A 25,818-nucleotide genomic window follows, 5' to 3' on the forward strand; every position below is an offset into this window, starting at 1 on the left:
GCATATCACCCAGAGGTACAGTCTTATATATGTTTGTTTGTAATTGTTACTGTAGGAGAGCTATGGAGTCCAAGACTTTGAAATGCTTAAACAGAGGGAAAAGTTTTGAGAATGGTTTGATTTGTAAGCTGGGTAGGATATCAACAGGACTCCAGACTAAAAGTGAATACATTTGAACAAGGCAAAAGGTAGATCAGAATGACATCCCAGCAGCAAATGAGTTTTAAAAATTCTGTCGAGTTGAGGTGCCAGAAAGACCACCCAACAAGTCAAGAAATAAAAGAATGACAGAGTAAACACTGAAGTGTAAATGAGTGTTAGCTGGACAGCCATCATGAAAAAGGGGCAAAAGCTTGAAATAACAGAAGAAGAAGAAGAGCCATTTATTTAATTTGTTGCTGCTCCATTCATTATTCTGCCACCATCAGCATTCCCTCATGTATCCCTTTATTCCAAGTTTTTCATTTCTTTATCTTGTTAAGTGGTATCACTGCCATCTATAACAAATAAACTTTTCAAATGACTTATTTTGCTAACAAATGATTGTCACATGCTGTCCTATTGTCTTCCACCCCCACCCCCGCCAATCCAGAGACTGGGGTGGCATTATTTTCTTTATGCCTTGGTTTGTACCATGTCATCTAACCTCAGTATTCTCTTTTCCTAAGTGAGGGAACCCTTGAATGTGAAACATGTTTGTCAACCTTTGTTTGTGTATATCTATCTGTTTCCATGTGTTTAAAGAAAACTTTTACTTGACTAAATTGATTAGGACAGTTTTCATGAGCTGTTTCAATGAACACATAAAAGCTTAGCAGCCATGTTTGCACTGACTTGTGTGTGATGAGTCAGTCAATATTAATTATATTTAAAACTTGCCATAACAGAAATAGCATGTAATACGAACTATATGACAGCTGCTTTGTGCGAGACACCACTTGTGCATTATGTTTCATTTTGGACAAGTGGCTTATTCCATTCTGCAGTTAGATATAAAGCTTAAAATTTCTTAATTTTTATAGTATTTTAAAATTGTGCATTGCAAAACAACCGAGCGAGGTGGCGCAGTGGTTAGCACACTGGACTCGCATTCGGGAGGACGACGGTTCAATCCCGTCTCCGGCCATCCTGATTTAGGTTTTCCGTGATTTCCCTAAATCGTTTCAGGCAAATGCCGGGATGGTTCCTTTGAAAGGGCATGGCCGATTTCCTTCCCAATCCTTCCCTAACCCGAGCTTGCGCTCCGTCTCTAATGACCTCGTTGTCGATGGGACGTTAAAACACTAACCACCACCACCATTGCAAAACATCTGTATTGCTCTGACAGTCTGAATTCAAAATCTATCTCCTTACTGTTGTGAGAGTAAGTCAAGAAATAAGTTGCAAAAAACTTAGCGGCATTAATAATGAGCCTAATTTCCTGAAATTTACTTCATTTTTCTACACTTTGAACCTGTACATTCAGACAACTACCTCATTGCTTTACAAGTCCTTGATAGCCACCACAAAAAATCTTTTGCTTGTTGTTGCAGCCAGTATGAAACCCCTTTGGCCATGGTATCATCAGTTACAGAATGTCAGCCATCCAAAGGAGAGTTTAGGGGGGACCCAAGCAGATGAAAGTCACTGGGGGCAAAGTTGGGACTGTATGGCAGATGTTCCAAACATTCTCAATATTTGTATGTATGTATGTATGTAACATCTCCTGTGTTTTTCTTGCTATGTGACAGTGGGCATTGTCATCCAGAAGAATCACTCCCTTTGTCAGGAAGCCAGGTCGTTTGTGGTGAATGACTTGTCGAAGTTCCCACAGAGTGTTGCTGTATGACACAGCATTCACAGTCTCACCATGAGGCTGGAATTTCATCATTATGACCTCTTGCATGTCCCAAACAACAGTGATCATAACTTTGTGGGCTGATGGAATGGTCTTGAACTTTTGTTGACGGGGAGACGGAATGTTTTAATTCCATGGACAGTCACTTGGTTTCCAGTTGAAAAGTGATGAAACCAAGACTCATCCCCTGTAGCAATTCGTGCTGTGAAGTTGTCTCGTTCCTCAGAGTACCAAACGATGTGCTCCTAAGACAGACTTATTGCGTTCCAGTGTGCACTTTATGAAACTGCAACTACTCACGCATGATATTGTAAGTGGTTCCATGTGAACAGCCTATGGTATGCACTACATCATCAGCCTTCATGTGCAGGTCATTTTAAATGATCTCTGTTCCACACAATGTAGTGTGATTTCTGTTACCACTGGCACAAGATGACCAAACCCTCGTGGTCTCTGAAGCTTGCCTCCCCTTGTTATCCTGGATCCTACTAAACACAGCTTTCCGTAATAAACAATTGTCACCATAAATGGGAAGCATTTCATGATGCACTTCCTCTGAGAACAGTCCTTTGGCCCATGAACAACACATGACTGCACACTGTTCTACTTATGTACACTTGTGGAGCACACCATCCATCTTGCATGGGCTGTCCCTTAGCCTCTGTGATGAGGGTACAAGTACTGCTATCTGCTGGCAAAGTATTTGCTCATAATTTAAACACAGTATAAGGTAAACTGATGTTTTCGAGTGATTTACTTACTTAACCCAGATATTTAGTTAGTACTGCAGTGTGAATTCACTTGCTATGCTTTGTGTTGAGCTATGTTTTAAATTTAAATAATTGGTAATTGCAGGAGTAGAAGTAACTGCTTGCCACAGCTACATTGTGCTGACTAACCATATTGTCGCACAACTGCAGCCCATCTTAGGTAAGGGGTTCTATCAGGTGGATTGGGTGCTAGGAGAAAAGAGGTGGGTAGATGGAGAGGGTGGTAGAGGGAATGGAGCCTGATAGCTGGAAGAGGAAGCAAGGGGACAGGCTACAAATGTGATATATTGTGAACAGGATGAATGGTTTGGTATGGGTGTGTGGTTTGGGATGGGCATGGGAGATAAAACAGAGGAATAGAGTGTGTCAAGAAGTAGCGTGAGAGTTGATTAGTAGAGTGAAGTGGTGGGCTTGGGGACAGGACTAGAAGTAGGTTGGATGGTGTTTAACAGAGATTGAGGCAAGGAGACCAAAGGGTAACTTGTAAAGCCAATTCCCATCCAAGCAATACATAGAAGCTAATATTGTGAAGAATCGAGATGGCACAGTTTGTGAAATAGCCATTGAAGTTGAGCATGTCATGCTCATCAGCATGTTCTGTCACTGGATGGTCATCTTTACTGTGACTACAGTTTTTCAGTTTCTTTTCATTTGGGTGGAGATAGTTTTCAGTTCATCTCTGCTGGTGGACTGCCAAGGATTTACCAAACTGTATGGAAGGAACATTTTTAATGTGGAAGGGGTGACAGTTATTGTAGAGGTACTGCTGATGGTTGGTGGGCTTCATATGAACAGAGGTTTCTATGAACCTAGAACAGTGGCCTATTGGGCTCATGGCGGCCAGATGAAATGTACAGGAGAGAAAATGTTGAGACTGTTGAGGAATGAGTGTAGTGTTCTGACCATGAGTTCATATTATGAAAATATCATCATTGGACCTGAACCAGTCGAGATTCAGGATCTGGGGTAGTCAGGAAGGCTTCCTCTGATGGCTCATAAACTGATTGCATATGAGTGCACCATGCTGGTCTCCGTCGCTGTACTCCACATTTATTTATGTATCTTCCCCACAACTGTTTCTCCATCACAGGGTCAAAATTCTGTATTCCATTCGTTTGGAGTTGATGATTTCTGTGGCTTAATGAAAATTCTGTTGTTCAGGTGCTGCCAATGATACTGAAAGTCAGGGAGCGAGAATTGGATCAGCGAAAGCAGCTTTTTAATCTTGGTCTTAAGACATCAGAGAGGCTGCCATTACCTGAAAAGAAGAAGTATCGACCTGCAAGAGAAGAAGATGGGGATTACGAGTGCGAAATTTGCCGAGCAAATCTTTTTGTTTCACTGGTAATTCATTATACCTCAGCTCTTTTTGTTTTAACTTAGAAGTTCAATGTCATGGTTATGGTTACATTTTGTGTGTACTCAGGTTGTAATAAACTAGAGTTTGGTCACTCCAGCTATAATGATTTAGGTTGTCTATTATTTCAAAAATTCATTTCAGATTAATACTGAGATTTCCAAGCCCTAGCTCCCAGAATCGGACATATCTTCACATTGCAAGAAGTAGGAAAGCAGTAGAGCAAACAAGACTATTGTCCAGAGTAGATGAGCAGATAATCCAGGTGTTAATATAACAGAAAAAAAGAATTTACAGAAGTTTTTATTTGTATTTTGTTATCTCCCTGTCAAGTGGTTGAATATCTTGACTCAAGAAGCTGAAACTTTCCCATAACACTGTTGTTAACCTTTCCACCAAAACCCTCAGCCCCGTGGAAGTTTCAGTGCTATCCAAAGGCCTCTCCTTGAGCCATACACCCAAATTTAACCATGATGGACTTGTCAGAGACAATCCCTCCAACCAAAACATAGTTGCAACATTGAACCCCGCCTCTCTGAGTTCATACCACCATCCAACCGTGAACCCCCCGATTACCTAACTACCTGATGATCACCTTCCAGAAATTCCTTACTTGCTCAGGTCCCTTCCTCAGAATAACAGCCTTTCAGCAGAAGAAAACATAATGATACACAACCTCAAAACAAATCCTGTCCTACTCATCCTACCTGCAGACAAAGGTTCCACCACTGTTGTTATGAATCACAGTGACTACTTGGCAAAAGGCTTCTGCCAATTATCTGTTTCCTCTACCTATAAACTCTGCCAAAGTGATCCCATCCCAGGTGCCCAATACAACCTCCAATCTCTGCTTAATGCCTTAGGTCCTACGCAAAATCTCACCCTTGAATCCATTTCCCTCCTCACCCCTATGACACTGTCAACACCCACCTTCTACGTGCTCCCCAAAATCCACAAACCCAACAATCCTGCAACCCCACCCCCCCTCCCGAGTGTAGCTGGTTATTGTGCCCCCCCAACTGAAAGAATTTCAGCTGTTGTTGACAAACAATTCCAACCAATTACCCATAATGTAGCCTTCCACATCAAAGATTCCGATCACTTCCCTAACTGATTCTCCCCCATACCCACCCCTTTACCTTCTGGATCCCTACTCGTCACTGTTGACGCCACCTTCAACATCCCTCATGCCCATGGTCTTACCGCTATTGAACACTTCCTTTCTCAATGTCCTTCAGATTCCAAACCTGCTACTACCTCATTCCTCATGCACCATACTAACTTTATCCTAACCAACAACTATTTCTCCTTTGAAGGGAAGGTATACAAACAAACGATGGCACAGGCATGGACACTCATGCAGCACCCTCCTGTGCCAATCTGTTTATGGACCATCTAGAGCAAACCTTCCTTACCTCCCAAAACGCCAAACAATTAGTCTGGTTCAGGCTCAGATGCTATCTTCAGGACCTGGACTCAGGCCCAAGACACCCTACCTCATTCCTTTACAACCTCAACACCTCTCCGATCCACTTCAACTGATCCCCCTGAAGCTAGCATGTCACATTCCTAGACATTGACCTCCTCCACTCTGATGCCTCCATCCACATCTCTGTCCACATTAAACCCACCGACCATCAGCAGTACCAGCATTTCACACCAAAAAATCCCTCCCTTGCAGCCTGGCCGTCCAGGGATAGCATATCTGCAGTGACAAGAACTCCCTTGCTGAGTATGCTGAGGATCTCACCAAGGCACTATCCCCCAGACTTGTCCACAAACATATCTCCCAAGCCATTTTCCCTCACACCCCCAATCCTCCCCCCCCCCCTCCTCCCAAGAGCTGGCCACAACGGAGTGCCCCCTTTGTCACCCGGTACCACCCAAGACTGGAACAACTGAACCACATCCTTCACCAGGTCTTTGATTACATATCATCACCCCAGTGAGGGACATCCTACCTGAGAACTCTCCCACCTCTTCTACACTTCCATCCCCTTGCCACTTCCTATCCCAGACCTTTGCCAGAAGGATCAGATCCATGTGGAAGATCCAGCTGCAAGATCTGCCCCATCCACCCACCCAGCACTTCCTATTCCAGTCCTGTCACAGGTTTATCGTACCCCATTAGGGGCCGAGCCACCTGTGAAAGCAGCCATGTCATTTACCAACTCTGCTGCAACAATTACACAGCTTTGTATGTTGGTATGACCACCAACCAGCTGTCCAGCAGGATGAACGGCCACCGCCAAATTGTGGCCAAGAGCAAAGTACATCACCCTGTGGGTCAACTTACAGCTGATCATAATATGCTCGATTTCAATGACTGCTTCACTACCCACGCTATCTGAATCCTTCCCTCCACCACCAGGTTTTCTGAATGCTCAGATGGAATTTATCCTTACAATGCACTCTATGCTTCTGTAATTATCCCGGCCTCAACCTGTGGTAATATACTGCACCCGCACACTCCACCCAATGGTTTTACAGCTGTGTCCTGTCATCTCCTCCCCATTCTCGTCTCCCAGCCTCTTTGTTTACTGCTTTCTGCCAATGCATCTGCCCATCTTTCCACACTCCTTTCCTTTACGCTTCTTTTTTCTCCACCTCCCTGCCTCACGACCTCCTGACAGTACACCTGTTAGCATTCTAGACCTTGCACACTCCACCAGACAACTTACCTCTGTACTCCCACCAATACACTACTATCCCATGTGGTAGTTGTCTTCAGGCCTGAGCTGCCAAATTTGGGTGTCATGTGTGCATGAGGTGTGCTTGCTTGTGTGTGCAAATGGTGTGTGTGTGTCTCTTTGTAAAAAGACATTCAGGCTTGAGCTGCCATAGTTGGCAGAGTCGTGTATGTATGTGTGTGTGTGTGTGTGTGTGTGTGTGTGTGTGTGTGTGTGTGTGTGTTTGTTTCTCTTTTGCTGATGAAGGCTGTGGCTGAAAGCTTTGTGTAAATGTCTTTTAATTGTGCCTGTCAGCAACTTAGCATGTCTTCTTTATGGTAAGTAGCAATCTATCTTTTCTTACATTCTTGATAACAAAAGAAAACAGAAAAAAAGGGAGTGCGAGTACAAGAACCCTGTCCACAGTTTGTGGAAGATGATTTGCCCCGGAATATAGATCTAATTTCAGACTTTATGTTCAGGCCCTAGTTTTCATGCAATAATAGTTTCTGCAAATGTGTATCGAAGCCTATGTATTACTCCTATATGTATCTGGCAAAATGATACCCCTCACACAACAAGGCTACAAAATCCAAACAGCAAAAGAATTTGTCAGTACGTAAAGGAATGAAAGAAGTGAATAGCATAAGAGTGAAGAATCATACCTAAAAATGTTTCCTTCCTGACAACATTGTGGGTCTGTGTGAAACTTGTTTCTCCCAGTGTATAAAATGTTCAAACAACTTACAGTAACGCAGTTGGGTGATGCCTTTGACAACCACAGGCCAGTTGTCAAAGAAGTCACCTAGCTGAATTCTCTTGTGTTACTGCATTTGCTCTGATAACACTTTTCCATTTGAGAAATGTCCTGATGGAATCATTCTCTATGTTCATCACTAACAGAACTTAGGCTATCCAGAAAGAAGCTCAAATGATCATTCAGTAAATGTAGTTTAAGTGACATGATGCAACCCATTAGACGATATTATCTCAATAGTTCTTATATAGTGTTATGATAGTTCTCTGTATTATGGTTGCCTAAAAATTTCATGCAAACACTTGTGAAACATAGACTTGTCGTTCTTTCAGCATCAATCAACAAACAATTTATGGTCTTACATATTTCACTGTTCCTTGGAAACATCTTAAAAAAATATATGAATCCTCACGACCATGCCTTTTGGGGACAACGAAAGGGGCTTTCACCGTGTTCTTCTGTCCATGCAGTAGGTCATTCTGAGTGGGTTGTTTTTTCCCTAATAGTGACTTTTCCTGTCTCTGTTGCCCCATTCACATAGAAACAGCAGTGCTTCGTGTACTCGAGCAGCATGCCAAGAAGTATTGAAGTTATCTTGAGATCTCCACATACACCCTTTTAGTAATCCTCTAACTGGATAATTGTAGTAGCAGTTTAATGTTCTCATATTTCCTTCAGATTAACTGTGCGAGCAACGGGAACAGAAGGAAATTTGTTTTCATTGTGTAGAAGCATTGCTTTCTAACAGTAAAACCTCCTTTTACACTTTTCAGCTAACTTACCCAAAAAAGTGTAAAATGCGGGAAAGTGTAAAATAGAGAAAAGCATAGAAAACATAACAAGCGAAAGTGAATAAATTACTCTTACCGTCATTCTCTTTATATTGCTCAAAATATGAAAATAAAAAATTTGAATTTTGTCCATTTGAAAAAATCTGAAATAGTTAATTGTTTTTGTTTCTTTCTAACAGCAATTAGCCCTGCTCTTTTGTGAAACAGCATAAAAAGAGATTTGTGTCCTAATGTGAGACTTATTATTGATGTTCACTATAAAATTACAGTAAATAAAACTTTTTGCGCAATATTGGTTAAAACACTAAAGTTTAGAGTCTTCGTAAACAGAGAACAATAGGCAAAATATGTGCAGCTTGTTGCTGACTAGGTCATTCAGTCCAGGGACATCCTGGGTGAGAAAGAGAGCAGAAATTATTGTCATGTTGCGGAGCATCTTGAGGAGGAGTGTTAACATTTAACATCAGGTTGTACCAACATAAGGCTGCCTTGCCTGGATTAGCGTTTTTCATGCAGAAGTTACAAAAATTTGTGGAAGCCCATTATAGAGATGGCCTTCTTCAAAAGCAGTGTTTCTTTGTGTAAATGACTGTGAAATTTAATTTAAGCTCTTGTAATACAATGCAATGAGCAGAAGGAAGGTTGCTACTAGACTCACTATGATCAGATCTGATTATCATTCACGCAATGACTCAGCATACTTTCCCACTCTTCCAAACACTGCAAATCTATAATACAGGTGGCCTTGATTGAAAACGCCTGCAATGAAGGCTTGCTTACGGCAAGCCTCTTCCATCTCTGCATAACTACTGCAAACTACATGCATTGGAACCTTTTTTTACTGTAGTCAAGCGTTGGTCTCCTCTACAATTTTCGCTCCCACCACACTTCCTTCCTGTAGTGAGGTATCGATTCCTTGATGCCTCAGGATATGCCCTGTCAGTTTATCCCTTCTTTTGGTCAAGTTGTTCCATAATTTTCTTTTCTCCCCAGTTTCATTCAGTACCTTCTCATTATGTATTTGATCTACCTATCTATTCTTCAGCATTCTTCTGTAGTTCCATATTTCAAAATCTTCTATTCCCTATTCATCTCAACTTATTATTGTCCATATTTCACATCTGCAAAAGGCTACATTCCATACACATTCTTCCTCTAGTCTAAATCTGTCAGCATCACTGGAGCCAATTTGACTACATTCCATTCCCTTTGTTTCACTTAAACAAAGATGATGTGACTTACCAAATGAAAGCGCTGGCACGTCGACAGACACACAAACAAACACAAACATACACACAAAATTCAAGCTTTCGCAACAAACTGTTGCCTCATCAGGAAAGAGGGAAGGAGAGGGAAAGACGAAAGGATGTGGGTTTTAAGGGAGAGGGTAAGGAGTCATTCCAATCCCGGGAGCGGAAAGACTTACCTTAGGGGGAAAAAAGGACGGGTATACACTCGCGCACACACACATATCCATCCACACACATATCCATCCACACATATACAGACACAAGTCAAGGACGGGTATACACTCGCACACACACATATCCATCCACACACATATCCATCCACACACATATCCATCCACACATATACAGACACAAGTCTGTATATGTGTGGATGGATATGTGTGTGTGTGCAAGTGTATACCCGTCCTTTTTTCCCCCTAAGGTAAGTCTTTCCGCTCCCGGGATTGGAATGACTCCTTACCCTCTCCCTTAAAACCCACATCCTTTCGTCTTTCCCTCTCCTTCCCTCTTTCCTGATGAGGCAACACGTCCAGGGCCTCGCTGCGATGGAGCATTTCCTTTCACGCCGATCACCTGCCACCCTACCTAAAACCTCTTTCCTCATTACCTTAACCAGCTTCATCCTGACCCACAACTTCTTCACTTTTGAAGGCCAGACATACCAACAATTAAAGGGAACAGCCATGGGTACCAGGATGGCCCCCTCGTACGCCAACCTATTCATGGGTCGCTTAGAGGAAGCCTTCTTGGTTACCCAGGTCTGCCAACCCAAAGTTTGGTACAGATTTATTGATGACATCTTCATGATCTGGACTCACAGTGAAGAAGAACTCCAGAATTTCCTCTCCAACCTCAACTCCTTTGGTTCCATCAGATTCACCTGGTCCTACTCCAAATCCCATGCCACTTTCCTTGACGTTGACCTCCACCTGTCCAATGGCCAACTTCACACGTCCGTCCACATCAAACCCACCAACAAGCAACAGTACCTCCATTATGACAGCTGCCACCCATTCCACATCAAACGGTCCCTTCCCTACAGCCTAGGTCTTCGTGGCAAACGAATCTGCTCCAGTCCGGAATCCCTGAAACATTACACCAACAACCTGACAACAGCTTTCTCATCCCGCAACTACCCTCCCGGCCTGGTACAGAAGCAAATAACCAGAGCCACTTCCTCATCCCCTCAAACCCAGAATCCCCCACAGAAGAACCACAAAAGTGCCCCACTTGTGACAGGATACTTTCCGGGACTGGACCAGACTCTGAATGTGGCTCTCCAGCAGGGATACGACTTCCTCAAATCCTGCCCTGAAATGAGATCCATCCTTCATGAAATCCTCCCCACTCCGCCAAGAGTGTCTTTCCGCCGTCCACCTAACCTTCGTAACCTGTTAGTTCATCCCTATGAAATCCCCAAACCACCTTCCCTACCCTCTGGCTCCTATCCTTGTAACCGCCCCCGGTGCAAAACCTGTCCCATGCACCCTCCCACCACCACCTACTCCAGTCCTGTAACCCGGAAGGTGTACACGATCAAAGGCAGAGCCACGTGTGAAAGCACCCACGTGATTTACCAACTGACCTGCCTACACTGTGATGCATTCTATGTGGGAATGACCAGCAACAAACTGTCCATTCGCATGAATGGACACAGGCAGACAGTGTTTGTTGGTAATGAGGATCACCCTGTGGCTAAACATGCCCTGGTGCACAGCCAGCACATCTTGGCACAGTGTTACACCGTCCGGGTTATCTGGATACTTCCCACCAACACCAACCTATCCGAACTCCGGAGATGGGAACTTGCCCTTCAGTATATCCTCTCTTCTCGTTATCCGCCAGGCCTCAATCTCCGCTAATTTCAAGTTGCCGCCACTCATACCTCACCTGTCTCTCAACAACTTCTTTGCCTCTACTCTTCCACCTCGACTGACATCTCTGCCCAAACTCTTTGTCTTTAAATATGTCTGCTTGTGTCTGTATGTGTGGATGGATATGTGTGTGTGTGCGAGTGTATACCTGTCCTTTTTTCCCCCTAAGGTAAGTCTTTCCGCTCCCGGGATTGGAATGACTCCTTACCCTCTCCCTTAAAACCCACATCCTTTCGTCTTTCCCTCTCCTTCCCTCTTTCCTGATGAGGCAACAGTTTGTTGCGAAAGCTTGAATTTTGTGTGTATATTTGTGTTTGTTTGTGTGTCTATCGACCTGCCAGCGCTTTTGTTTGGTAAGTCTCATCATCTTTCTTTTTAGATATATATATATATATATATATATATATATATATATATATATATATATATATATATATATAACAGAGGGAAACATTCCACGTGGAAAAAATATATCTAAAAAGAAAGATGATGAGACTTACCAAACAAAAGCGCTGGCAGGTCGATAGACATACAAACAAACACAAATATACACACAAAATTCAAGCTTTCGCAACAAACTGTTGCCTCATCAGGAAAGAGGGAAGGAGAGGGAAAGACGAAAGGATGTGGGTTTTAAGGGAGAGGGTAAGGAGTCATTCCAATCCCGGGAGCGGAAAGACTTACCTTAGGGGGAAAAAAGGACAGGTATACACTCGCACACACACACACACATATCCATCCACACATGGATGGATGGATACGTGTGTGTGTGCGAGTGTATACCTGTCCTTTTTTCCCCCTAAGGTAAGTCTTTCCGCTCCCGGGATTGGAATGACTCCTTACCCTCTCCCTTAAAACCCACATCCTTTCGTCTTTCCCTCTCCTTCCCTCTTTCCTGATGAGGCAACAGTTTGTTGCGAAAGCTTGAATTTTGTGTGTATATTTGTGTTTGTTTGTATGTCTATCGACCTGCCAGCGCTTTTGTTTGGTAAGTCTCATCATCTTTCTTTTTAGATATATATCTATATATATATATATATATATATATATATATATATATATACATATACATATATATAACAGAGGGAAACATTCCACGTGGAAAAAATATATCTAAAAAGAAAGATGATGAGACTTACCAAACAAAAGCGCTGGCAGGTCGATAGACATACAAACAAACACAAACATACACACAAAATTCTAGCTTTCGCAACAAACGGTTGCTTCGTCAGGAAAGAGGGAAGGAGAGGGAAAGATGAAAGGAAGTGGGTTTTAAGGGAGAGGGTAAGGAGTCATTCCAATCCCGGGAGCGGAAAGACTTACCTTAGGAGGAAAAAAGGACGGGTATACACTCGCACACACACACATATCCATCCGCATATACACAGACACAAGCAGACATTTGTAAAGGCAAAGAGTTTGGGCAGAGATGTCAGTCGAGGCGGAAGTACAGAGGCAAAGGTGATGTTGAAAGACAGGTGAGGTACGAGCGGCGGCAAATAGAAATTGGAGATTAGCGGAGATTGAGGCCTGGCGGATAGCGAGAAGAGAGGATATGCTGAAGGGCAAGTTCCCACCTCCGGAGTTCTGACAGGTTGGTGTTAGTGGGAAGTATCCAGATAACCCGGACGGTGTAACACTGTGCCAAGATGTGCTGGCCGTGCACCAAGGCATGTTTAGCCACAGGGTGATCCTCATATATATATATATATATATATATATATATATATATAGAGAGAGAGAGAGAGAGAGAGAGAGAGGGAAACATTCCACGTGGGAAAAATATATCCATCCACACATATACAGACACAAGCAGACATATTTCTGCTTGTGTCTGTATATGTGTGGATGGATATGTGTGTGTGTGTGCGAGTGTATACCTGTCCTTTTTCCCCCTAAGGTAAGTCTTTCCGCTCCCGGGATTGGAATGACTCCTTACCCTCTCCCTTAAAACCCACATTCTTTCGTCTTTCCCTCTCCTTCCCTCTTTCCTGATGAGGCAACAGTTTGTTGCGAAAGCTTGAATTTTGTGTGTATGTTTGTGTTCGTTTGTGTGTATGTTTGTGTTCGTTTGTGTGTCTGTCGACCTGCCAGCACTTTCATTTGGTAAGTCACATCATCTTTGTTTTTAGATATATTTTTCCTACGTGGAATGTTTCCCTCTATATATATGAATTGGGCCAGCTATGGTCCGCATACAACTTAAGACACTTCATTTTCTCGCCAACTGCTCATCTCTGCTCATCTGTCCACAATCTCTTGGGTCGAGGTTTTGGCGCATCTTCTTCATAGTTTGCGTTTTCTATAAGTAGCCTAAAGTTATTCCTGTCACATATTATTTCTTCTGTTACACTTATTTTGTTGGCGTCTTTTTTTACTGCCTCTATCCATCCTACAGTTTTTTCAGCTTACTAACGTAATTAAAAATTTTCTTTGTAATCCGTGTTTCTTCCATTCTGTTTAAACGTCCATAAAATTTTAGCCGTCTCTTCCTCATTGTATCTGTGATCTTTTCTGTATTTTTGTATAGGTCTTCATTTCTCCTTTTAATCCACCTATTACCCTTGTTTTTCTCAGGACCTAGAATTTTTCTTAATATTTTTCTCTCTCTTTTTTCTAGTTCTCTTAATTCGCCTTTCTTATTCAATGTTAGGCACTCTGATCCATATGTTGCTTGTGTCCTAATAACTGAATTATAATGTTTAATCTTTGCTTGTATGGATATTGATTTCTTATTGTAGTAGTTTTGTGTTAATATATATGCAAATTCCAACTTTTTTATTCTTTCTTTATTTGTTGTGTTATCCAGTCCATTGGCTTGGATCCACTCCCCCAGGTATTTGAATCTATCAACTCTTTTAATTTTTCCATACTTTGTTTTCATAAACTTTTCTGTATTATGTTTGTGTTCTATATACTCGGTTTTTTCGTAGGATATTTTTAGCCCAGTCGTTTCAGCAATCTCGTGTAACATATCAAGCATAACTGTTGCGTCTGTTCGGTTTTCAGTTATCAGTGCCATATCATCCGCAAAGGCTAAACATTTTACTTCAAATTTGTTCTTTCCTTGTCCGATGCTTATACCCTTTGTGCCTCTGTTTTTAATGTGTTTTCTCATGTTTTTACTACTTTATCTAAAACCAAGTTAAAGAGAATTGGGGACAGTCCTCCACCTTGTTGAACTCCTGTTTTTATTTTGAATGGTTCAGAAATTTCGCCTTGAAACTTAATTCTTGATGTTGTATCTGTGAGCGTTTGTTCAACAAGTCTTCTGGTGTTTTCATCTATCCCTGATTCATAAAGTATCTGGAATAGTGTTTGTCTGTCAACTGAGTCGTAGGCCTTCTTGAAGTCTACGAAAGTAACTACTGTAAATTTATTTTGTATAGCTCTCACTCTCAAAATTGTTTTTAAATTAAGAATCTGTTCTGCACATGATCTACCTTTTCTAAATCCTGCTTCATAATCTCCTATATTAGGTCCTGCTTGTTCCTCTATTCTATTTAAAAGTGCTTTAGAAAGTATTTTGTATGTCACTGGTAACAAGGATATGCCCCTGTAGTTGTTGGTGTCTGTTTTATCTCCTTTTTTATGGAGAGGGTGGATCAATGCTTGTTTCCAGTCACTGGGTATGATTCCTTTTGTCCAAATGTCTTTAATTACTTTGTGAATTTTCTGACATGCGAATAAGCCCCCTAGTTTCCACATTTCTGCCACTATCCCATCCTCACCTGGTGCTTTGTTATTCTTCAATGCTTCGATAATCTTTTCTATTTCTTCTACTGTAGGTGGTTCCGACGGTGGATTTTCATGTTGTGGTTTTTGAAATTGTAACCTGTCATTAGGCTCCTCACAATTTAATAGATTTTCAAAGTTTTCAGCTAAGATTTGGCAGTTCTCTTTATTGCTTAAAACCATTTTTCCATTTTTATCTTTAAAATGTAAACTTGGTGACTGGAATCCTGTTAAAACTTCTCTGAAAGTCTTATGGAAGTCTCTAGTGTTATTCCTTTTGAAATCAGAATCCATTTCTTCTAATCTGTCTTTGTCATATTTTCTTTTCACTGATCTGATGATTTTTGCTGTCTTTTCCTTTCTTCTTTAAACTCTTCCCAGTATTCATGTTTCTTATTACTGTTCCATTTTTTCCATGCCTTTAGTCGATTGTCAATTGCTTCATCACACAGCTCATTCCACCATCTGTGTTTTGGTATTCTTCGTGGCTGTCCCATTTCTTTAACTGACTCTATCATTGTTTCTTTAATTTCTTCCCAATTATCCATTTTTCTTGTGTTTAGTATATGACAGAATTTGTCCTGCTTTTGCAGGAGAAATTTAGTGTTCACTCTTGGAAATCTTCTTGGTTTTGGTTTAGGTTTGTTTGGTTGGAACATGGTCTTTATTTCTGTCAGATAACGATCTGAGTCTATGTTTAGGCCCTTCCTCACTCTGACATCCAAGATTTCCTTGTAGTTGCGAGTCATTATTGCCACATGGTCCAACTGATATTCACCTTGATTTGGATTAGGTGATACCCACATTTTTTTCTTTCTTGCACGTTTCCTGAAACATGTCGACATTAATTTTAGATTAAACTGTCTACAAAAATCTATGAGTCTTTCCCCATTTCTGTTGCTTCTTGCATGTGCTGGATAATCTCCAACTACTGATTTAAATTTTATTTCTTTGCCAACTTGTGCATTAAAGTCTCCCACTAAAATTTTTGTATGTTCTTTTGGTAATATGGATGTTTCGTGTTCAAGCATTTCCCAAAAATCTTCCACTTTGTCAACATTTGTTCTGTTATGTTGGTTAATAGGTGCATGTGCATTTATAATAGTGTAGTGTTTATTGCCTGACTTGAACGTCAGAAATGAAATTCGTTCTGATGGGGAGCTAAAATTAGTTATTGATTCCGTAAGTTGCTGTTTGACCATAAATGCGGTCCCTAATATAGTTGTATTATTGGAATTTTTAATGGCTGGTTTTCCTTTGTAGCTCATGTATCCACCTGATTCAAATGCATTTTCATCCAGATACCTTGTTTCTTGAAGAGCTAATATAAGTATGTTGCGTTGATTGAGAGTGTCCATTAGGTGTTTTAGTTTTCCAACTTTCATAAGTGTGTTGATATTCAGAGTCCCCAGTAGATGTTTTTTCTTGGGTCTTATCTTTGAAGAAGTACTAGGAAGCTCCGACTCTTCCTTACATGATGTTCTAGGCTCTCCAGAATCCAAAGGCCTAGTTGCACCACCATGAATAGCGATGGAAGATTTGTTACTTCCTGGAGTAGTTTTCATTTTGAAATTTACCATCATGTCTTAGGTTAAAGTTTGGTTTGGGGAAAGGTAGTTGAACCTTTCGATGATAAAAATAAAGCATTTAGCTTAGAATTAAAAGTGAGGCCGCCACTAACATGTGGGACAGATGCCTTTTGCAGCCGCCCACTGTGGGAACAGACGCTACAGTCTGGTGCTTTTATACAAAAGCCTGCCTCTTCCGCCAGTTCCGCCGTTCTGATGATCTTCATCGCCGCCTTCACTGCCCTTGAGGTCTTCACCGTTTCCCTGGCAAGGGACCCTCACGAGGTACTATCACCCAGGCCAGGTGACCCAAGGTTTTTTAACGAGGTGTTACTCCTCCCCCTCCTCCTTTTTCAACCGGGCTTGGGACCGGCTTTGGCGGAGTTCATATTATAACCACTTTTCCAAACACTACCCATTCTAGAATGAGATTTTCACTCTGCAGCGGAGTGTGCGCTGATATGAAACTTCCTGGCAGATTAAAACTGTGTGCCCGACCGAGACTCGAACTCGGGACCTTTGCCTTTCGCGGGCAAGTGCTCTACCATCTGAGCTACCGAAGCACGACTCACGCCCGGTACTCACAGCTTTACTTCTGCCAGTACCTCGTCTCCTACCTTCCAAATTTTACAGAAGCTCTCCTGCGAACCTTGCAGAACTAGCACTCCTGAAAGAAAGGATATTGCGGAGACATGGCTTAGCCACAGCCTGGGGGATGTTTCCAGAATGAGATTTTCACTCTGCAGTGGAGTGTGCGCTGATATGAAACTTCCTGGCAGATTAAAACTGTGTGCCTGATCGAGACTCGAACTCGGGACCTTTGCCTTTCGCGGGCAAGTGCTCTACCATTAGTGTTGCTCATATTTAGTGTTTTTACCAAGCCCACTTGGGTATATAAGCTATTCGAACAGTGTCTGATGTTGAGTGATCACTGTAAAAGGCACAGATATGCTGCAGATTTGTGGCACGTTCGGATGTGACAATGGCCTGATATTGGACACGACTGTAAATTGAGGGTTGTCAAATTTCCCGTTGACCATGTCTGACAACAATAAGGTAAGATCAATATTTTGTGTACTGAGCACATCATAAGCCCTTCATACCAGCACCTGTCATCCGAGAACTTCCTGCAACATTCTGAGTTATCCTGCACCACTGGTTGGAGACTAACAGCTACCAGACTAGGGAATTAACATCCCATGTGCAGGATAACATTAATATCACAACTCAAATGGCTGTGTTTGTAGTGGTGCAATGACCGCGAAGCATAACTGCCAATCAATGACATTGGACTGTGTGCGGCAATATACTGCTGTTCTGTACTATCCCAGATAATAATAATCAGCAAATGTGGCAGCAATCTGGGAAGAAGTCCCGACTCAACACAAGATCTTTCATTTTAAATTCTCTTCTCTTTCTGGGTGCTAAATTTTGTTGTCTGGAAGCTTAGCAACCTTTTCATCCTCTGACAAGTGATTGTCTATTGCCTGTACGTCTTCAATTATTTGTGTCCCCCCTCCCTTCTAGGACTTTCTAACTTTCCAGTATCTCATTGACTAGCATTAAAATATAAATGAAAATTAAGTTCTGTGGTAGCTGAAGTGATGCAAGTTTTGTGGAGGTAAACGTATCCCACTTGGATCATGCTATTGAAAGAAATGATACGCTTTTTGATTAATGTTATCTACATCTACATCTGTACTCAGCAAAGCACCTTGTAACGTATGGTGATCAGTACTTCTGATCAGACCCTATGGTATTCAGAGATGAGAACTCACAAGGGGAGGCAACAACATTCAGCTCTTGGATTTACTTCAAACTCGATACACTTTTAATAGTACACTAGGACAACATAATGTGCAAGTAGTAAGGTGTACCAGTTATATGAATTTGATAAAATTGCAAGATAAACTTTATGCATGATTGATGTATCGGTGCATTGCGATGCAGTGCACGAGATGGCAGCAGTCATGTGGAGCAGTCATGTGGTTAGCATTCAAGCGCACTGGATCACTCATATAATTTTTTTTTTATTTTTTTTCCCAACACCAACTCTAGTTACATTATTTGGTACATATTACATTGGAAAGGCAATATGATGAAAAGACAAGTGTATTTGCATGGACTTTTATTGAATTTCAAATGTTATTTGTTTTTTTGCTAATTTTATTATGACAACAAATACTAAATTTATAATTATCAGCAAATAAACAACCAAATGCATAAAGTTTTCCCGAAAATGTGTGCCTGTCATGATATCCAAAGCCTTGTATACCTGCAATTGAGTAAGGTACTGAGAACTGCTTGGCACCTGGATGCTTTGATCTACAGGCACAAGTTTCAAGGACAGGGGACAGGCTTGGAAAGACCAAGTCAAACATCAATAAATAAAGGTGTAAATAACTTTAATCAATAATACAATGAGGTACAAAATGCCAGAATGTGAAGGTAAGATATGATTAATTGTTAGAGGCACATTTGAAGGTGTTCTTTTGACATTACAAGTTGCAGGATGATATTTTTCATATAGACACAGAAAACATAAATTAAAATACCTTATACTCCATTGAATGAATGCAGTTTCCCGCATGCACAAGGAATCTCCTAAATTTGTAAGGTGAAACAAAGCTCATCAAAATTTTGAAAAATTTCTCTTCCTTTCGATAATTTGGAGCAAAATATTCCTAACACATTTTTGTAAATATCAATACCAAAAATTGGCGATTTACAATTGAATGCATTTTAATAACATCTTCAGGAGAGAATTTTTTTGTTTGTTGTCCGTCAAATATGTGAAAGTGCTTGATAAAGCTTTAAACTTGCTTATATATTTGTTGTAATAATAAAAATTAGTAAACAGCAAAACAACATTGGAAATTAAATAAAAGTGCATGCAAATGCACATCTCTTTTCATCATATTACCTTTCAAATTCAATATGAACAAATAATGTGACTAGTGTAGAAGAAGAAGAAGAAGAAGAAGAGCAGAACTCAGTCCAGCTATCCACCAATTCTGAAGCTTGAACACTAATCACATTACCACCGCCAGCTCATGCTCAGTGTCGCAGTGCACTGGTACATGATTGACACACAAAACTTCTCTTGCCATTTGCTTGAAATCTCCTAAGCAATAAGTCTTATTAGTTTCACATTATGTTGTCCTAATGAACTATTAAAAGTGTGTGAAGTCTGAAGCAAATCTATGATCCAAGCATCGTGGTCTCTCCTTGTTAGTATGTCAAGTTAATTTACCTCAGTACAGTTCATCAGCTGTGGTTGTAAATAGGATTAGAGTGAAACTTCCTGGCAGATTAAAAATGTGTGCCGGACCGAGACTCGAACTCAGGACCTTTGCATTTCGCAACAACTGCTGTACCATCAGAGCACCCAAGCATGACTCACGCCCCGTCCTCACAGCTTTACTTCTGCCAGTACCTCGTCTCCTACTTTCCAAACTTCACAGAAGCTCTCCTGCGAACCTGAAGTTCTGCAAGGTTCGCAGGAGAGCTTCTGTGAAGTTTGGAAAGTAGGAGACAAGATACTGACGGAAGTAAAGCTGTGAGGACGGGGCGTGAGTCATGCTTGGGTAGCTCAGATGGTAGAGCACTTGCCTGCGAAAGGCAAAGGTCCTGAGTTCGAGTCTTGGTCTGGGACAAAGTTTTAATCTGCCAGGAAGTTTCATATCAGCGCACGCTCCACTACAGAGTGAAAATCTCATTCAGGATTTAAGTGTATGCACATGTGCACCTCAATTTGCATGACTTCGGGTTTATATTTGCTAATCAACACTGCGTGATGACGAAACTTGTTAAATTCTAAGTCAATATTGCTACTCACCATATAGTGGAGATGCTGAGTCACAGATAGGCACCACAATTCCATCCTGGATTTTCCAATCTTTAAATTCTAAGTCAATTGTATGTAATATTTGTACATCAGTAAATACTTTGGAAGGAAAAGTTATTATTTTTATCTTGAGTGAAGTTGGAAGTGTGCATTGGTACAGATGTAGAACAACACACAGCATTTTAAATATACTGATTATTAAATACAATAAATTCATGGAAGGAGGCATGAGACCTGTGGGGTTTACTCATGGTAAAGGAAGCAGAACATCTGCTAGTGCTTATCTGTAACTGTCACTGTGTGGAATCACTGACACTCTTGATTCCACAGTCCTAAAGATTTTTGCTCTTACAGTAACATGTGCAATATGGACATCTTTCGGCAGTATACCACCGTCTGGTGAGGCATATTATGGAAACAACAACCATTCTAACTGAGTTGAATATGAATACGTAATAAATAATTATACATGAAAACACAGTTTTCTGCCTACAGTTCATTATATTTTATTTTACATGACTAGAATTCAGGTTAAAACTCTATTTTCTAGTGTCACTGCTTGAAAGATGTTATTCACATCTTCTATTCTTATGTAAGACAAAGAACATGTAATGGCCAAAGAAATTAGGTGTTAATTTGAAATGGATCGGATGTTATAATATGTATTAAAGAAATTAAGTGATGATACAAGACATTGATGGAGCACTATCTAGTAGATTAAAAGTTAAAGATACAGTTTCCCATCATATAATATTGACAGTGGGTTAAATAGATTACCTAGGTCATGTAAAATAAAATAAATATTGCTGATGCAAAGGCAAAAATGTATTTTCTTGTGTACTTTTATTAAGATGGGAGAACATACGTTTATCAACAATACTGCCACCATATAAACGAGATAATGCAGTCATTTTTATGTTGAGTGTAAGCCTACTCTTTCCATCTTGGTAGTCACGTATTGGATGCTCTGTTATGGTTATTAATGAAGCTTGTGTGCTGTAAGTGGGCACTATATTTCAGGTTCTAGCCCATATTTTAGTGAAAAATGTATTTTATTTTAAATGCTTATCTTTAACCCTGTTAATATTGTTGCAGGTTACAAATTCCCATGAGGAAGGAGTCTACTGCCTTCCCCATGCTATTGATCTACTTACAAAAAAGAGGCATCACTTAAAATACTGCAAGTTGATGTATACTTATGATCAGGTAAATTTCCCTCTGCATAAAAAGAATATTCTGTTTAAAGTGCATGCAATTTCAGACTGATATGATTGATTGATTTATTTATTTATTTATTTATTTTTTTTTACATGAGATATGCGTCTGTACACATTTGATATATGCATTAAATGTTCAGTTCAAAAAGTAGCAGGGGGCTCTTAGTTTCTTTTTACTATGAAGATTTCTGAGAGTATTTTTAATGCTGGCATACAGCTTAATGACATGTGCTCTGATGTTTGGAAAAACTCCAGTGCTGTAGAAATAAAATCTATCATTAATAAATTTACATTTTCATTTCTCTTAATTTTATTTTGCCCTGTGAATATTATGGTATCCACTTGCTGTATTAGTGTGTTGCTTTTTGTTCAATAGAATATAAATATTTCTCGGGGTAGTCTACACAGACATGGATGCCTAAATGGGGGGGGGGGGGGGGGAGTGCTTGTGTATATGGTAGATGTAGAGTAGATAAATATAAAATACTTTGCTGTTGCAGCTGTGACAAAAAAAAATGTAATAAATATCAATTGAGAAAACAGTAAAATTATGAGGCGGAATTGTTGGCCACTACTTAAGGAGGAGAAGCACTAAGTGCTACTTTGAGACACATGTAAAAAAAAATAGAAAAAATAACTATTTGTCTTTTCCTCCTGAGGGAGGAAAGAGGGATAGGTTAAGGAAGGTAGGGGTTGGGGGAGAGGGCAGGGTCACGTACACCATAAGTTGAGATGGACCCACACAGGTGTTGAGGACAAGGGGAGATACATATTTCATACAAAGCACTGGTTGTTATGCCCCCAAATATTTGGGCTACAGTGAGAGTGGATTTTGTTTTGCTCATCAGTACCCACTACTTTTTTGTGTGCCTTGAGTTAACTTAAAAAGAATGCATTCTTCATCATCACTACACTATAGTTTTGAATTTATGTAAACAATAACATCCATTTTCGATTCTTGTTTTTGGTTGCAAAGTTTTTGTCTAACCATGGTGTTGGTATATTTCAACTGGTAGCCACCATTTCCCACAATTCTTTCAGCTTCTCTGAACTGCATATGTGGGAACTGCCCCTCCAACACATCCTTAAGTGTCCTCTCATGGGGCATGAAAACATTCATGGACAAGGAGCTGGTGACATAACAGCATGGAATTCCGCATTCCACTACATTGCGATGTGTGAAAGCAAGAATATGCCAAGCCAGATTTTTGGCTCGAGGAAAGAAATACGACCAGTGAGATGCAGCATTGGTATTACATCACAAGCAGAACTTAGGAGATGCCACATTGTATTAAGTCCATGGAGTTGAGCTTTGTGTTTGGTAGTTTTTATATTCTAGAGTATGGAATGTGAATATATGATGTTTTGAACAACAAGTATCTTGAGATCTCTCAAAACAATCATTTTAAGTATAAACAATATTATGAAAAGGATACGTTGCTAATCACCAAAACAATAGGGATGTCACTTATGAATCATTCATAATAATTCTGAATTTCTTCCAGTTGTTATGACTTTATGAACAATGTGGCAAAAATTATGATTTCTTGTTGATTTATAAATGTAAGCATGTAAAGTGCTCAAAAGGATGCACAAGAAAAAATCATTCTTCACCACTTGAATTCTCAACAATACAGTTCGTATACTTTTCCTTTTCTGCGTGTGTAGAATTTTGATTACACCAAAAGTCATACATGGTATATGACTTCATTCATTGTAACGTGTGACCAGGTATGAAGTGACATATCTTGTGCAGTTGTTCTCTTTTATACTCACATGATGTCTCTTCCTGGTGACAGGTGTCTGTTTTGTTGTGACATATTAACAAGCATTTTTTGAATTTATCATAAACAAAGTAACATAGAATGCTCCTCTAGTGCATACTAAGCATGTGTTGAGGAAATGCGTGCAAACGATTTTAAAATAAACAGTGAAGCAATTTATGGTGCCGCAAAATGTGTGTGGTGACAGTACCAGGACTAGTGCACTGTTAACAAACAGAATTGTTCAAAAATTTAGGGAGAAATGCTCAAAATCGTGTCCTGTTTACCACATCTGATTGACATGTGTTATGTAGTGTGTGCAGCCAGGATTTTTCAGTCGCGCATGGTGGAAGAGACAGTTGGTGCAAACAGACAGCGAGCAAAATTCATTCATATACAGAGAAGCTGAGGGACTCAAACAAGAATTTAATAACAATTTTTACTAAATCCTCGGGAGATGAAAGTTTGGTAACAAACCCAGAGTTCTTATGTACAACATGCCTTGTTGAGCTCAACTGCGTTGAATATGCAGAGATCATGCAGGACAATTGTTCAAGAAAATGTTTCCAAATTTAAAAAAAAAAAAAAAAAAAAAAAAAGCCTCCAAGTCTGGTTGTGCGAGAACAAAAACAGGAGCACTAGTTGAACTGTGGCTTCTACAATTGAGGGAATGGTGACAAATTAATGAGGTCCCAGTCTTGTGCTCTGGCAACAGACAGCAGCAAAGATATGAATGGCAAAAATCTCTACCCAGTAGTTGTGTTGCTTTTCGATGCCGAAACTACACAGATTGCAGGTGTGATTCTCTCAAAAGAATGACAATACAGTCAAAGGAACATTCAGTGTTTTGGATAATGAACTATAGAAGAGGGAGAGTCCATGGAATAACTGTGTACGTTTTGCATGTGACAATGCACATACTGTGACTGGTGTTTCCAAAGGTGTAAGTTCTCTTATTTTTTAAAGAAAATATTAATATTCATGTGCAAGGCTGTGCTTGTCATCTTGTGCATGTAGTTGCTTAAAAGGACTATAATAGTCTCGTAAATATTAATATTGAACAGTGTTTGACATTTTTTATTACTTGCTAAATAGCTCAAACAGGCAAAATGCTTTTAAGGTAAGTCAGCAAGTCTTTGGTGAAAAGCCACACAAAATGTTTAAGTATGTTTCCGCTTGGTGGTCGTCTCTGCGACAGTGTGGTAGAAGAGTAAAACCCTTTAAAAATGTTCTGCGAATCATATCCAGATAAGGCTATGTTGAAGTTTCTACAAGTTAAGGCACAGTTTGAAAGTCCATCTACTAAGCTTTATCTTTTTTTCTCACCTATGTTCTTCCGCTTCTCAACTCTTTCAATATGTTCATCTAATAAGAAACCCCATTTAAACTTCATTCAAAATTAAATAATCTTTTCATTGATTTTATTGTTCACTTTGTGAGAGCATCCTCAGTTTCGGAGGCCGATAGTAATTTGTTTCATGTAGATTTTGGGTCTCTTAAGGTACAGAAAAGTGACAGTCATTGGGCCAAACATGAGGGCTTACATAAAGGAAGTTGCTCTAGATGAAACTACAGTGAAAAAATTTTATTCCAATGTCAGACTGTTCTGAACAAAAAACATGTGAATACATTGTGAACAAATGGCCAGTCAAAGACAAGTTTCTTAAGCATATGTAAGTTGCTGATGTTTTCCAATGGAAATTGAAGAATTTTTCACCCCTCCCACCCCACCTCCTTGCCGATGCTTGCACTGTCCGGCACATTACTAATTGGCTTTCTTAGAAGTTGGCATCTCTGTAAAGGTGACACTGTGGAGCTGCAGACAGACACTGCAACACACAGAGCTACACAACAGTGCTTAGATTTTGACAGTTGCCATCCCTCCCATACAGCCTAGGCATTCAAAGCAATGTATTCAGAGTGCAGCCTGTACAGCAATACACTACCATTCTCACCTCAACATTCACTGGACATAATTACTCCACCAGCCTTGTTCAGAAGCGGATTCCTCGGGCCATCACATCCAATCATGGTACTGCTGATCCCTTCAAAAAACAGCTTAAGAGTACACCTGTTCTCACACAGTATTATCTTGGTCATCAGTGTATTAATCAGCTACTTTGACAAGGCTGTGACTTCCTAAAATCATGCCCTAAAATGAGGTCCAGTATGTCAGACATTTTTCCCACCAAACGTAGATTAGCTTTTGCCCCTGCCTCCACAATATCCTGGTCAGACCCTATTCTCCTCCTACCACCACCTATACCAACCCTGTAACTGGCAAAACAAACTGAGAGCCACCTGTGAAAAGACACGTGTTGTGTCCCAGATGTTGTGTAAACACTGTTCAGCCTTTACACTGGTGTGACTACCAACAAGTTAT

General features: G+C 40.4%; 1 protein-coding gene across 1 annotated transcript in view; it reads left to right on the forward strand.

Moving 5' to 3' along the window:
• Window positions 1-25,818, forward strand: part of LOC126260636 (uncharacterized) — a 206,337-nt gene that overhangs the window by 167,718 nt on the left and 12,801 nt on the right. Inside the window, exons 21-22 of the mRNA XM_049957973.1 lie at window positions 3,769-3,951; window positions 21,551-21,661. Coding sequence (XP_049813930.1) covers window positions 3,769-3,951; window positions 21,551-21,661 — 294 coding nt within the window. The remainder of the gene's footprint in view (window positions 1-3,768; window positions 3,952-21,550; window positions 21,662-25,818) is intronic.

Source organism: Schistocerca nitens, chromosome 5 (assembly GCF_023898315.1).
Source record: "Schistocerca nitens isolate TAMUIC-IGC-003100 chromosome 5, iqSchNite1.1, whole genome shotgun sequence".
Lineage (NCBI taxonomy): Eukaryota > Metazoa > Arthropoda > Insecta > Orthoptera > Acrididae > Schistocerca > Schistocerca nitens.